The 13,404-nt window shown below is 33.6% G+C and overlaps 1 protein-coding gene and 1 pseudogene across 5 annotated transcripts in view; one reads left to right on the top strand and one right to left on the bottom strand.

Moving 5' to 3' along the window:
* Positions 1-13,404, bottom strand: part of PPP1R12A (protein phosphatase 1 regulatory subunit 12A) — a 137,243-nt gene that overhangs the window by 19,338 nt on the left and 104,501 nt on the right. For all 5 annotated transcript variants that reach the window (XM_074325370.1, XM_074325372.1, XM_074325374.1 and 2 more), the window contains 5 exons: positions 9,068-9,158; positions 7,932-8,132; positions 7,485-7,653; positions 5,534-5,655; positions 1,306-1,371 (listed from right to left, as the gene is read on the bottom strand). In XM_074325370.1, the coding sequence (XP_074181471.1) occupies positions 1,306-1,371; positions 5,534-5,655; positions 7,485-7,653; positions 7,932-8,132; positions 9,068-9,158 (649 nt within the window). The remainder of the gene's footprint in view (positions 1-1,305; positions 1,372-5,533; positions 5,656-7,484; positions 7,654-7,931; positions 8,133-9,067; positions 9,159-13,404) is intronic.
* LOC109457975 (mitochondrial inner membrane protease subunit 1) lies at positions 3,899-4,838 on the top strand (annotated as a pseudogene).

Genomic DNA, 13,404 nt, shown 5'->3' with positions numbered 1-13,404 from the left:
AACTGGAATATCTTTTCCTTCCAACCCTGGCTTTGTGGGACATGAGGTCTGTGCCTGACAGGGCAGTGAGAAGTGTCAGCTGGGGATGGTGTACTAATTCCCTCCTTCTTGTTTACCTGACCATTGTTTTTCCTTGAAAGATGGGAATTCACAGATACTGGGAAAGAAAGATGATGGACAAGTTTATAGAGTATTATGAACAAGAGACATAAGTGAACTGGAGGGAGTGCTGACAACTGACAGGCAAAGGGTTTAAAAGTGACAGAGCTTTAGTCCTGCAAATAATTTACCCTTAGAAGTAATTAATTTCTCAATCTGTCTGCCTGGTCACCTAAAGATAAAATAAAAAGTACCATTTGGGTTAGGAAAACTTGGTCCTAAAAGTAATATCCACAGCACGGATAACCAACTTCTGGTCATTTCTCACATTACTGTAGATGTAGATCCTTGATGACTAAAGGAAATCTTAACAGCTCTATTTAGGAACTCTGAGTCAAAATGAAGAAGACAACCAGAATGTCATTTCAGGCTAGATAGTGCTGAGTTTACAAGATTAGAACTCATGTTGTACAGCTCTATCATGCTGTACAGCTCTGTCATATGAAAGAACTCTTTCAAGTATCTCAGTTTTCTGCACAGCCAAACAACAGGCAAATGGGGGCAGTGGGAGCTAGTAGGAAGAAACTTTCAGCATTTGTTAGCCATGCAACCTTCAGTATTTCAAACTTGTCTTAGTTTCTTGGTCAGTATTAAAGACACAAATCCTTATTCAAAAGACTATTGGAAAGATCAGTTGTGATAATGAATGCAAAAGTCCTTTAGAGACTCTAAATTTCTAAACAAATGTAAAGAAAATTTAAAAAGCCTACTGTCTCCTCCAGAACATAACTCTGCCATTTACAAAACTGAAATCTAGGTCTGGTAACGTATCTACTACTTTTGGATATCCTTCAGATCATTTTTTTGGTCAAGGGTACTATTCTCTTTTTGTTTATTTCTTTTCAACTTTGAAGATTAATTTAATACAATAAACTACATCCACTTACAGTATACAGTTTGATGAGTTTTGACAGTTGTATATATCCACCACTATAATCAAGATGCAGATGACGGCCATTGCCTCTAAAATACTCTTTGCGCTCCTTTCTGGTCCCTCCACCCTTGATCCCAGAGAACCACTGATAAGTCTATCCAGCATGCAGGTATATTGTGCAGTAACTCATGCATGAATAAACATAAAGACAAGTAAAAAGTAATCCTTAAACAATACAAATACTTCTAAATGCAAAAAATAAAGCTTTTTACCTGAGTTTCCTTCTTATTAGATCCCTCTTCTGTGTCTGATTGTTGTTCTTGTTCATTTTCATCACTCTAAAATAGATTAATTTATTTTAGAAAAGTTAAATTTCAAAACTTAGTATTTATATACTTTAGGGTTTTTCTAATATAAAATGGCCCTTGAGAAAAATCTACCAGGAAACAGATCAAAAGGAAAACTGATTTTTAAATAGGATTTTGTCTACCCTATTTAGAGAAAGCCTATTTTGTCTGCATGGCACAATCGAAGTAGGTTAGCACACATGGTGAAGAAAGACCATCCACCTAACAACCTGATTTAGGAAAAACTTTCATATTGGGGATGAGAAAGTTGGAGGACTAGCAAGAAAAAGAAGATATTCCATTTTATATTGTAATGATAATGTATGTACTTTAATAGTCAATATACGCACAATTTAGCTGCTCAACTATAATAAGGCCACAAAAATAGTAAAGTCATTATCATAAGCAAGAAAAGCTGGATTATATAAGCTTGGCAAGATTTATGCAACAGCTTTATTATGTTTAGATAGTTAATCCATCTAAAAATTTCTTGGGAGTTTGCAGCACACCAAATAGAAAATCAAAGTCTCAGCAAGCTAAAAGCTTAGAATCCCTATATTCTATTAGAGGACCTTGAACATCTCAAGAAGCCTTAAAGAACCAAAACAAAAAAAGAAAAAAGGGGAAACCTGCATTCAAACATATCTGGCTCCAGGCTCACTATAAAAATACCACAGGCTTTAAAACTAGACCATCCTAGTTTCATATGGTATAGTTATTTTCAGCTATGTGACTTAGGGCAAATTTATTTTATATTTCTCTGAGCCACAGTAACCTTATCCATAAAAATGAGGATAAAAACTTTACACAATTGTTCTAAGGATTACAGAATCCATATGAGCTACCATTTTGGTACCTAGTAAAAATGATATGTGAACACAAGGCTCGTAACAGAGGAAATCAATGCTGCTGCTGCTACATTATTTACTAATATATTAATTCCACATCATGAACTGATCGTTTTTATGCATTGCAGTTTCTTTTATGGGAGAACAGAGGAACTGGAAATAAAAAAGGGGGGGAGGTTCAGAGGTCCTGAAAAGTACAGACAAAAAAAAAAAAAGGAACCTAATAATACAATAGAGCAAAAAGCTGCCTAATACACACTACCCTTTCTTTGACGGAGCCCTTGGTTCGTTCTTTTTGTATGTTGTCTGATATAGGTTCAAATGTGTGGGTATGAAGGGGAAAGGAGATCTGTGCTTTGATGATTGGTGAGAACACAATTCAATGCAGGCTCAAGTTAAAAAGATAAGTATTGCCAATATGGATCTCAGAAAAGATCCTTATAATGCTGGTCAAGTGTATGACTCCAGAAAGTGGAGTTTTGAAGGGAGAGCTGGTCGGAATAAAACCAGGGAAAAAGAAATACTATACTATCATAAATACAGCTTTGACTATGAAACTAATACATGAGTTAATAAGAAGATAATTTTAAGTGATAAGTTACTACATTAGGGTGTTAAGACTGTGGTTTTATTTTACTGTTATCAAAATGTTACCCAGCAGTCAATTAAAATCAGTCACACATCATATACTTCCTAATGGAGGAGCAAAAATACCTGGTCAAAAGAATATTGAACCAGAATCTGATCAATTACCTACCTGCAACTACCAATTGATAGGAAATAGAAAAAAACTACATGATTGTGTTAAAGTACGTTTTAGGGATATGAGAGCCCAGTTCACTAGAAAATAATTATAAGAAAAAAATGGGATGGAGGGAGAAACTCACTGGTTGAAAGAGACTTGAAAGAAATATTTAATCATAATGTATGGTCCTTACCTGGATCCTAATCAAACCTGCAAAGTATAAAACTGTAACAACAAAACATTTATGGCATACATGAATTAACTGGACATTAAAACTGACTGGATATTCAATATTAAGGATTTAGTGTTAATTTATTTAACAATAAATGTGATCATGGTATTGTGATAATTTATTATGTGACAACGTATTGTGGTTACTTGTTTAAAAATAAAATTTTAATAATTAAAAAAATGCTTATCTCCTATAAGTACATACTGAAATTTTTACAGATAAAACACGTCTAAGATTTGCTTCAAAATAATATGGGAGTTGGGGAAGTGGTGAGGATTTAGCTTAAATAATGGATAACTGGGGTAGGGTCAATAATACTTCTCTGTTAGTTTTGTACTGTTGAACTTTTCTGCATTAAAAATTAAAAAAAGAAAAAGGAAAAAAACCCAAGAGGTTAAAAGAAAAACAAAACAAGACGAACAAATTATGTGCCGTTCTGTAGTTATACGTTGCAATGAAACAGTATAGGGACTTCTGTGGGGCCCAGGTGAGAAAGGCTCACCTGAGTCCTGGGTGAGTCTTCCCAAGATCTCTGGTGCTGGAGGAATCGTCAAACTACGGATTACCCATATATGCTTTGACACATGCTTTAGACGTTTTTTTTTAATGGAAGCCATGCAACTACCCTAAAAACTGAATGTATGTATTATAGAACAGACCTATGGCCAATGTTGGCTGAGTCTACATAGAACTATGCTTTGTGTTGTTCTGGGACAAACCTTTTGACTTGTTAGCTATACTATTCAGCCATAGCTCATTGTGCTTTTGAATATGTTGGTGGTGGTGTCATGTGTTCTGGACCATCAAAGGAGCTTATAATTCAAAATCTAGATACTGTTTTTGCAGAAAATCTTAAGTTGATATTTTTACGGTATCCAAAGAGGTGACACTGTGGTTGCAAAAAGCCCGAGTGATCCAAAATCAAATATTTGTAAAAGAGTAATTAGTTTGGAAGGAGACAAAAATCCTCATCAACAGTCTATCAGATATCTTTAAAAGCCATACTTATGTGCCAACGGGTCATATTTGGTTAGAAGGTGATGATCTACAGAATTCTACAGATTCAGGTACTATGGACCCATTCATGTGGAATGGACTAATAAGAGGATGTATCTTCTTTAAGATTTGGCTTCTGAATGATTTTGGATTCTGCCCCCTTCTCTACCCACCCACCCCCCACCGCCACTATGGTTCAAGCCGCTGTTTCTCAGTCTAGTTGTGTAGGACACAGCTCCCTGGCCCATGCGGGTATTATGAGCCTTGCGCTGCCCCCGGGCTGAGGCAGTCGGTTGCAAGTCATCGGTCGGTCGGTCACTCACAGCAGCTTATCGCAGCTCTCGCCGGCCGCTGGCCACTCATGCTGGCTACCAGCTGCTTATGGCAGCACATGGCAACCGGTGGCAGCTCACACCAACCTCTGGCTGCTCTGGCTGCTCATGGCAGCCCAGCTCCAGGGACAGCCATTGTTTACAACCTTAGCTGTAGAGGGTGCAGCTCACTGGCCCATGTGGGAATCGAACTGGCGACCTCGGCGTTAGGAGCACGGGGCTCCAAACACCTGAGCCACTGGGCAGGCCCTGATTTTGGATTTCTACATGATAGACCTAATGGCCACAGATTTTCTGATGATTAGCAAGCAATTCTTTTTTGATTTGATTATTATCTCCTGATCAAGTGAATTTGTTATTGCCACTGAAACCATGTACTTTCTAATAAACTATCTGCTATTCAAAAAAAAGTATAACTTGCACATTAACAGTGCTACCCCACAGCTCTCTTGTCCTCCTGCGTATGACTAGCAATGCCAGGCAGACAATTAAGGAACAGGAAAAAAAAATGAAATTATACAGAATTGTTATAATTTGGTAAGTAAAGCACTGCTTCTATCCCGCATCACTTGAGATGGAAATAACTGTTATGTATATCTTATAATCATATTCATGAAAATGGGATTAAATATAAAACATCTTTCTTTCAAGAATCTCTAAGGGAGCATTATTATCAATATATGCATATTGAGCGGCAGTCATTATTTTTATTACAAAATCAGGACAGAGCTCAAGCATTTAAGTAATACCAAAAATCTAAATAGCTGGTAACTATCCTTTAGGAAGAACTTTTCTTATTTAGTAACGTGGCTCAAAACATACATAGTGATGATCTAAAGAGTATATACATATATATGTGTGTGTGTGTATATGTATATACACACACATATATACACTCACACACACACATATATATATGAGGAATGTAAGAAATTATTAGTGTGTACTTTTGAAAAGATTAAGCATACTATCAAGGAGTTTTATTTTAATAGGTTCTCACATCTTGTGTCCAAAACGAAACTCCTGTAGATCTTCTTTTCTCTCTTGGTCGCCGTCGTTCTCTGATTGATTTAGGTTGTGATTTATCTTCTCCTTCTTTTTCCTCTTCTCTCTTTTCTCCTTCTGTTAAGGATTACAGTGCATCACATGGCAGCAATGTACCTTGGCAGTATTTTGCAAGGCAAATGTGAAAACAGTTCTAAGTCAACCTCCTTTATGAAGCCTCTAAAATTCTCTCCAATGATTGTTAAATTTTGTCCTCTCAGTGCTCCTGTACCACTTGTTTTAAACATGTATCTGTACCTCTCACTAGATACGTTCTTGAGGATCAAGACAGAACTAATTTTAATTAACTTCATTTTCCTAGTGCCTAAAACAAAGGTTTTGCTCAAAAGAAGCATTTAATAATATTTGTTGAACAGAAAATAATTGAATACTAACAAGAGAATGGGGCTCCACTTACTAATGCCTGATAGGGAGGTAGTTATTATACCCAAAGTTAACACTTCAAAAAAATAAACAAACACACACTCCTTAATGATGGAATAGCTAGTTGGCATCATATAAATTAATCAGTTTCTGCTTCTACTATTCCCAGTCCTCATTCAACAGAATACATACAGTATTCATTTCATTTCTATTAGATAGCATTTAGCAGTATATTCTTTTTTCTTTTTTTTTTGGAAAAATTATTTTTCTTTCATTAAAAGCAAATCAACGTGTAAAAAAAAAAAAGCTAGTCCTAAAATTATTTCCTTCCTGGGACAGTTAAAATGGCTTCAGACATATACATATACTAAAAGAATATTAGGGCTTTTGAATATGCTTTAAAAAGTACATATATAGATCAAAGTAACGTTAAAATGATGTTTTAAAGGCTCCCTGCGTCATTAGCAAAGAGTCACAGCAAAAAAGACATCTCAAAATTACAGTACTAACAGAGGTTTTTAAAGTTATTTTTGGAATCAGTTTAGAGCAAAGATCTCCAACTCCGATGCCTACAGTGGCAGTCTAAGTAATATAATGTGTAATGTGGGTCGGGGGGCACTATTACAAGGGGGTGGGGGCCACTACTACTTGGCTCCAGCCAACTGATGACATTGAGAATTCAGAACCAGTGATGCCAAATGTTCTAGTTATTCAACAGAGATGGAAATCTGAACTTTTATGCGAATGTCCCTAATTTTAAACGTTGGATCAAAATTCTTATAAAAATTATGTGGGCATCTCAACTTAGTGTAGCACCAAAGAAACTCAATGACCAACAAAAGAAAAGCCAGTTGGAAATTAGGAAAAACTTAATTTTCTGAAGTTTAGCCTACATAATTACTGCTATTATCATGACTAATATTATGAGATTTTGCTTTTAAAACATAAAATGCCTATAATTAGAAGTAATTTTATTTAGTAGCCATCTCTGTCTTAAGGCAGAATTAGAATTTAAATAGAAAGTTTATAAGAAATAATAGGAAATGTTAACAGTGAGTGTGAGTATGCCAATCTAGCTGAAAAAAAAAAATCTATTTCTCAAGAAATGAGCAATTTGCTTTAGCAAGGACATTACATGTGGTAAGTGATTTTAGTTTAAAACAATTTCACGAAAAACATTTAAAAGATATGATCTACATAATAGGTAAGAAATAACTTAAAGCACTAATAAACTGCTCCTAGAAACAGTCACCCACCAGTTCTTCTATACTGACTTTTTTATCTTGGTAGACATAAAGATTTTTGTGACACCTTAGTTTACAAAGATATACATATCAATGCCAGGTCATATAATTTTCTATTTTTATTTTCTACTTTTCTCATTCTCAAAGATCATATCATTTAGGCAGAATGACTCCCAGTTTAGATTGTTGTTTCTTTTCTGTTGAAATATTAATTAGGGAAAATCAATTTAAAGGATTATTTGAAGGAAACTAAGTGTTTTCAAAATTTGGTCTTCTTACCTCTTTCATTTTCTTTTGTTAATCCTCTTGAGTAAGCAGAAGTTATACCTACAAGACTATTTGGCCTGTTCAGTTGACTTGAAGCGTAGAGTGAACTGCTCATGGTAGAAAGTGAAGAGGATGGAGTGGATGAACTGGATGATGATACTGATCTGTAACGCTGATAAGTCTGTGAAATATTAATATTAAATATTATAAATATAACTGTGAAATATTAATATTAAAACACACCTGAAATATTAAACACAGTTAAAAACATACAGAACACTTAAATTCACTTAAGTGGAAAAATAAAATTCTAATCATGTCAAAATAATTCAGATTTCTAATTAAAATCTTATTGAATATTTTGTATATAGTTTGTTGATATATAAATCTCTTTGTGTTTTGAGTCACAAGAACTATTATCTACCACTTGACCTCGCTGTGTCATTGGTATTCTGTTACCTCATCATATGATCTGGAGTACTTTTGTTTATATTCATCTTCTCTAGATGTTTCTGACTCTTTCTTTTCTTCTTGCTTCTCTTTATCCTGTTTTTCTTTTTCCTCTTTTTCTTTTTCTTCATTTTCTTGTTCTCTGGTTCGGGTAGAACGACTTCTTCCTATTGTTTTTTCAGCTTCCTGAAGATCAGTCAATGTCACCCCCTGCACATAAAAAAGATAAATTTAATTATGAGAGGCATTAAAGCTCGTTTCAAACGAACATTTTACAAGTAAATTAAATATTAATGTATTAAAATTCAAATATGCATATTTGGAATTGGTTTGGAAATTGAAACAACTTCTACTTAGCAGGTTACATTCATTCTATGAAGAATCATCAGGAGCAAGCACAATAACAGGCACTGGGGAAGATATCAAATATGTGTGAGAAAAATGTCTTTATATTCAAGTAGTTAACAGACTAGCATAGGAGACGACAGAAATATGAATATAAATATTCCCAAAATTTCAGCAAAAGGAAAAGGCAAAAATACATTGTTTATATTAAATTTATACATTATTTATGTTTTTACATATGTATATGCACACAGAAATTTCAGTAAAGAAGTAACTTTGAAGGTCAAGCCCTGCTTAAGGATCAAACAGCTGAATCTAGACTTTGGTGCTCCTCAAAAGGAGGAAAGGAAAGCCACAAAGGGATATATGGATGTAATTAGAATGGCAAGGAGGAGGTAAGGAGATGATAACTAGTCTGAGTGACATTTTTCTCATACTTGCACAGTAACTGTCTGATATACCTAATTGAACTATTTGCCTCAACTCTATATATTCACAGAATTCTTTAGTAATTGTTAGACATCATATAAGATTAATTCATTTTAACACTTATCAAATACTCTGTGCCAGAGACAATATTAGGAACAAAAAAATACTGAGGTACAAGGCATATGCTAATTAGATTAAATATAATATTAACAGCATAACCATATAAAAAGGTTACGGGAGGAGTCCTAAAGGCAACCTTTATCTTTAAAGATTCACTCACATTATATACTGACATCAATAATTTCACACAGAAGTGAATAGGGAAAAGCAATTTATTTTGAAGTTTTATATATTACACACATTAAATATACCTGTGTTGATCTTCTAGACTGTCTTGCTTGTCTAGATCTTGCTTTTCTTTGGGATTCAGACTCTTCATCTCTAACAGGAGTGAGGTATGATCTATAGTAATAAATAAAATTATTAGTTGGAGATATAATACCTAGGAAGGTAATTAGATACAAATGTATGTGAATGAAACATGTAAGTTTAGCATTTTAAAGGGTTTTAAGAAAAGGAGTCTTCAGAAAATGGTTACACGCACTCCAAAATTCAACAATGCAATCTGATAGATAAGTTTTCAGATTAGACAGAACTAATATTAACATATCATATTTTTCAAGTTCTTCCTAACTACAGTTTCTTTTTGTTTTTAAAAAAAACAAATAATGCCATTCCTTTTAATTTCGTTTTTGATTCCCTGTAACACCACCCTACGTCATAGGTGAAGTGATCTGGCTAAACTCTAGACTGTCTGCGTCTTTTATGGTAGAATGGTTATTAGGACTGAACGCAACATTCAGGATATGGGATGACTAGTGCGTAAGCAGCACTCCTGCAGTCTCGTCATTGTATATTTACTAATGATGTTTTTGGCAGACATCATACTCTTGTTCAGACTTTTGAGTTCTTTAAAAATTCAAGTGGTTTTATACATGAACTGCTTTAAAATTAGCATTACTCTTGAGTAATTGATTTTCTGATATAAAGAAGAGGATTTGGCATTTATCCTCAGTAAATTTCATCTTATAAGTCTATTTTCTATCCTGTCTTAAGACACGCATAATTTCAAAAGCATGCAATCTATGTCAAGAGTTAAACGATTAATTAAAGGGCTGAACAAGCAAAAACAAGTCCTGCAATACAAAAAAAAAAATCTTCCCTCCAATGATCAGTATTACTTAGGAGTTTTCTTTTTTTACTGCAGGGCTCTGTGTTATAATTTTCATTCTGTCTATATATCACCTCTCTAGAGGTTTAAGTTTTTTATTTAGATACAGCAGATACTTCCTATTTTTATAACTCTAATGACTTTTCTGGGACAAGTAATATAAAGGGAGAAGAAAGAGAATAACCAGTAAACTTGTTTTTAATTTAAGAACATTAACTCTGGAATATGAGGGAGTTGTTTGTTGAAGTTGGTTTTTTAATTTGGAAAATGGTATATATACTCTTCTCTAGGAAAATCACAACATATTAAAAGGTGTAAGTACTGAGGGAAGACACTGGTTTATATTTAACCTAGCATTTCCCAAAGTCATTTAAGGAGGAAACACTTTTTTTTTCCTTTGGTGGTCCACTGATTAAATGTGGACAAGTGTTCCATGAGATATCAGCTTAGAAAATATGGTCCAGTGGCTATTGTTTTATCCATTCATTTAATACTTATTTATACACCAACTGGTCCTATGCAATTTACTGCTTTTTAGATAAGAAGAAAATAATACAAGGAGATGAAACCTAAACGTGACAGCAAATCTGGTTAAACAAAAAGTTTATAGCAGCCCATATGTCTGCATATCACTTCAGAATTTCATGAGCTGCTCTAAAAGTAAGCATGAGCATGGACTATTGAATTCTAACTCCTATGAATATGGTCAAACTTTTCCTATTTAGTTTAGAACAGGGAAATTTGCATTGCCACTTTGCTGTTTTAACCTATGGCAAATAGCACTAATCAACCATCCCACTCTCCTTCAAGGAGCCTAGATTCTTTTCTAACACAGTTTCAAGTTGCCATGAAAGTTAATAAATCTATTTATCATATCTGGTTTAATATATGCAGGTTGGGGGGATAAAAATTAACAGTCAAAAGACTTGTAAAATCTGATTCATTTAAATTTTCCATACATTTGCATGGAATAAAATACATTTCATGGAATAAAATACAGGTTAGGGGAATAAAAATTAATAGTCAAAAGACTTGTAAAATCTGTTCATTTAAATTTTATATACATTTGCATAAAAATCTAGCCTATCGATTTGTAACACATATATTTCCTACATTTGACAGTCCCCATGTGATATTCAGATCTTTTCTCTATCCTTGAGGTGTCTGTACAGAGAAGACGTCTAAGAATAGGATTCAGAGTAGAAAAATAATTCATATATTTTATGCATTTTTAATTCCAAAGAGCTGATCATTAAAAAGACGGCTGAATATACGAAACACCACTGCTGCCTTAATCTTTACTATATCATACTGCCATACTAGATCTCTTCCTTATAACTACAAGGGAATATAAGCTTACTCCTTGGTAGTCTTCTGGTAGTCTTAGATTGCTAATTATTTTCTGAGCAACTTAAAGGTTGTTATTTTCAAATTAAGGATTTTTTTCAATAAATACAATTACTCCAAATATATTTCACTGGCATTTATTGGCTGAAATATTTATATTGACTTATAGTATTTACATTTTGGCTAGTCAACCAAATTACAGCTTTTAAAACCTGAACACCTACTCGTTTCACTCAGCTTTTTTCCTTCCAGAGGGAAGATAAATGGGCAAATGGAAGATGACTGAGCCAATGGGAAATGAGTGTAGTTACATTAAAGCAACAGTTCCATGTGAATCCATGCTACAAATATGAAGTTATCAGAAAGGTACTGTCTTGCAGTTTAAAAAGACTATGGAGAAGCAGAAATACTTAAACAATGAAAGAATCTGCTATTATGCTCCATCTATTTAAAGCTAGCTTCTCCTCCTTACTCCCCATTAATCCATTCATTGGACACCTTAACAAAAACAGTACCCTTCATCTAAACCTGACCCATAAAAACAGGAAAATTCTAAAATACGATAGAATTTAATAGTGTGCATGCTAACTTTACATAATATCCAAAAGTACGTATGCGAGGGTACCAAACGGTATAAATGTATTGACTTATCTTTGGTCAGCCACAATATGTTCTTAAATCATCATACGTCTATACATTTGGAGGCAAATTTTCAATCATATACATTTCAAAACAATTAATGAAATCTCATTAAAAGACAAACAGAAAAGGCCAGCAATATATTCAAATTCGCAAACAAATGTTTGACGTAAAACAAAACACAAACATTAATATTACTGCAAACATCATTGACACAATGTTAGACAAACAAAATTTCTGTACTAGAGACCAGGAAAAATGTCAATAGACACATTTTGTTGCTTATGCTATTAGAATTTGCTATCCTTACAATATCTCTAAATATTTAATTCTTAATATCCAATGTCTTCTAGGATTAATTCTAAAAAGTTGAAACTCAACTCTCTCTAACAATATAAAAAATAAAGAAATCTGAAATTAAAGAATCATAATTTGTTCTGAAACAACAGGAGATTTCGGGGAGCTATCCACTGGACTTTGTCACTGGAAAAAATTTTAAAGCATGGAATGCTACAGATTAAGGATTTTGGAAGTTAAAAATTATATAAATCAAACACCTCATTTTACAGAAAAAAATTCTGATCCAGAGAGAACTCTAACTTTAGGACTAAGACAGAGGAAGGAGAAAAAAACCATGGACTTCTAACCATATCCAACCTTCAACTTGCCCCCACTCCCAGCCCCATATAAGCAAAACCCTCAAATTTATTTTCACTAGAAGAGAAGAGGGGATGCCTAAGCTCCTTTAATTTTTGTTGGCTGTATGGTCTTATTGAGAATACTTCAAAAATCTAAAACTGACTTAAATTTATAGAAAAATAAACAAAGAATAATTAAAATATGATATGACCTATGCTGGTATTCAAATCACAAAATTAGAACTGCTTTTATAGTGGTCTTATGGAAGTATCACTAAATTTCACCATAAAAATAGAGATAAAATGTAAATATATGGACAGAAACTAAAGATGCAATGATAGGAAAGAAAATTAACATCTAAAAATTTAACATTTTGTTACTTTTCATATATTCACTACAAATCCTACTCTAACGTACTTTGCAAGGCTCCAGAAACAAAGGATGTACAAGACTGTCTGTTTATGAGCACTCTGTGCCAGATATAAAAGAAAGTTAATCTGGTCGATATTTTAGTAAGGAAAATATCAGTTATGTAGCTAGTTTAATTTTATAAGAATGAAATATTTAAAAAGGTCACAGTTAGATTCCTAAGATTTTCCTCTTAAGAGGAAAAACAAAAGTCAAAGCTAAGGACTATGCATGATATAGCAGAAAGAACACTGGACTGATTCTTCTGCAATCTTGGGCATAACCTTAGCTCTCATACTAATTAACTATATAAAAGTGGAAAAGTCACTTAATATCTCCGGATCTCAGTTTACTTCTGTAAATTGAGGATATCACAAAAGATAACAGGTAAGTTCCTTTCCACATCTATAATTCCATACCATTAACAGTAGCAGGAACAAGTGA

Source organism: Rhinolophus sinicus, linkage group LG02, assembly GCF_036562045.2.
Source record: "Rhinolophus sinicus isolate RSC01 linkage group LG02, ASM3656204v1, whole genome shotgun sequence".
NCBI lineage: Eukaryota > Metazoa > Chordata > Mammalia > Chiroptera > Rhinolophidae > Rhinolophus > Rhinolophus sinicus.
Note: the sequence above shows the minus strand (reverse complement) of the source record. Positions and strands in the feature narration are given on the sequence as shown.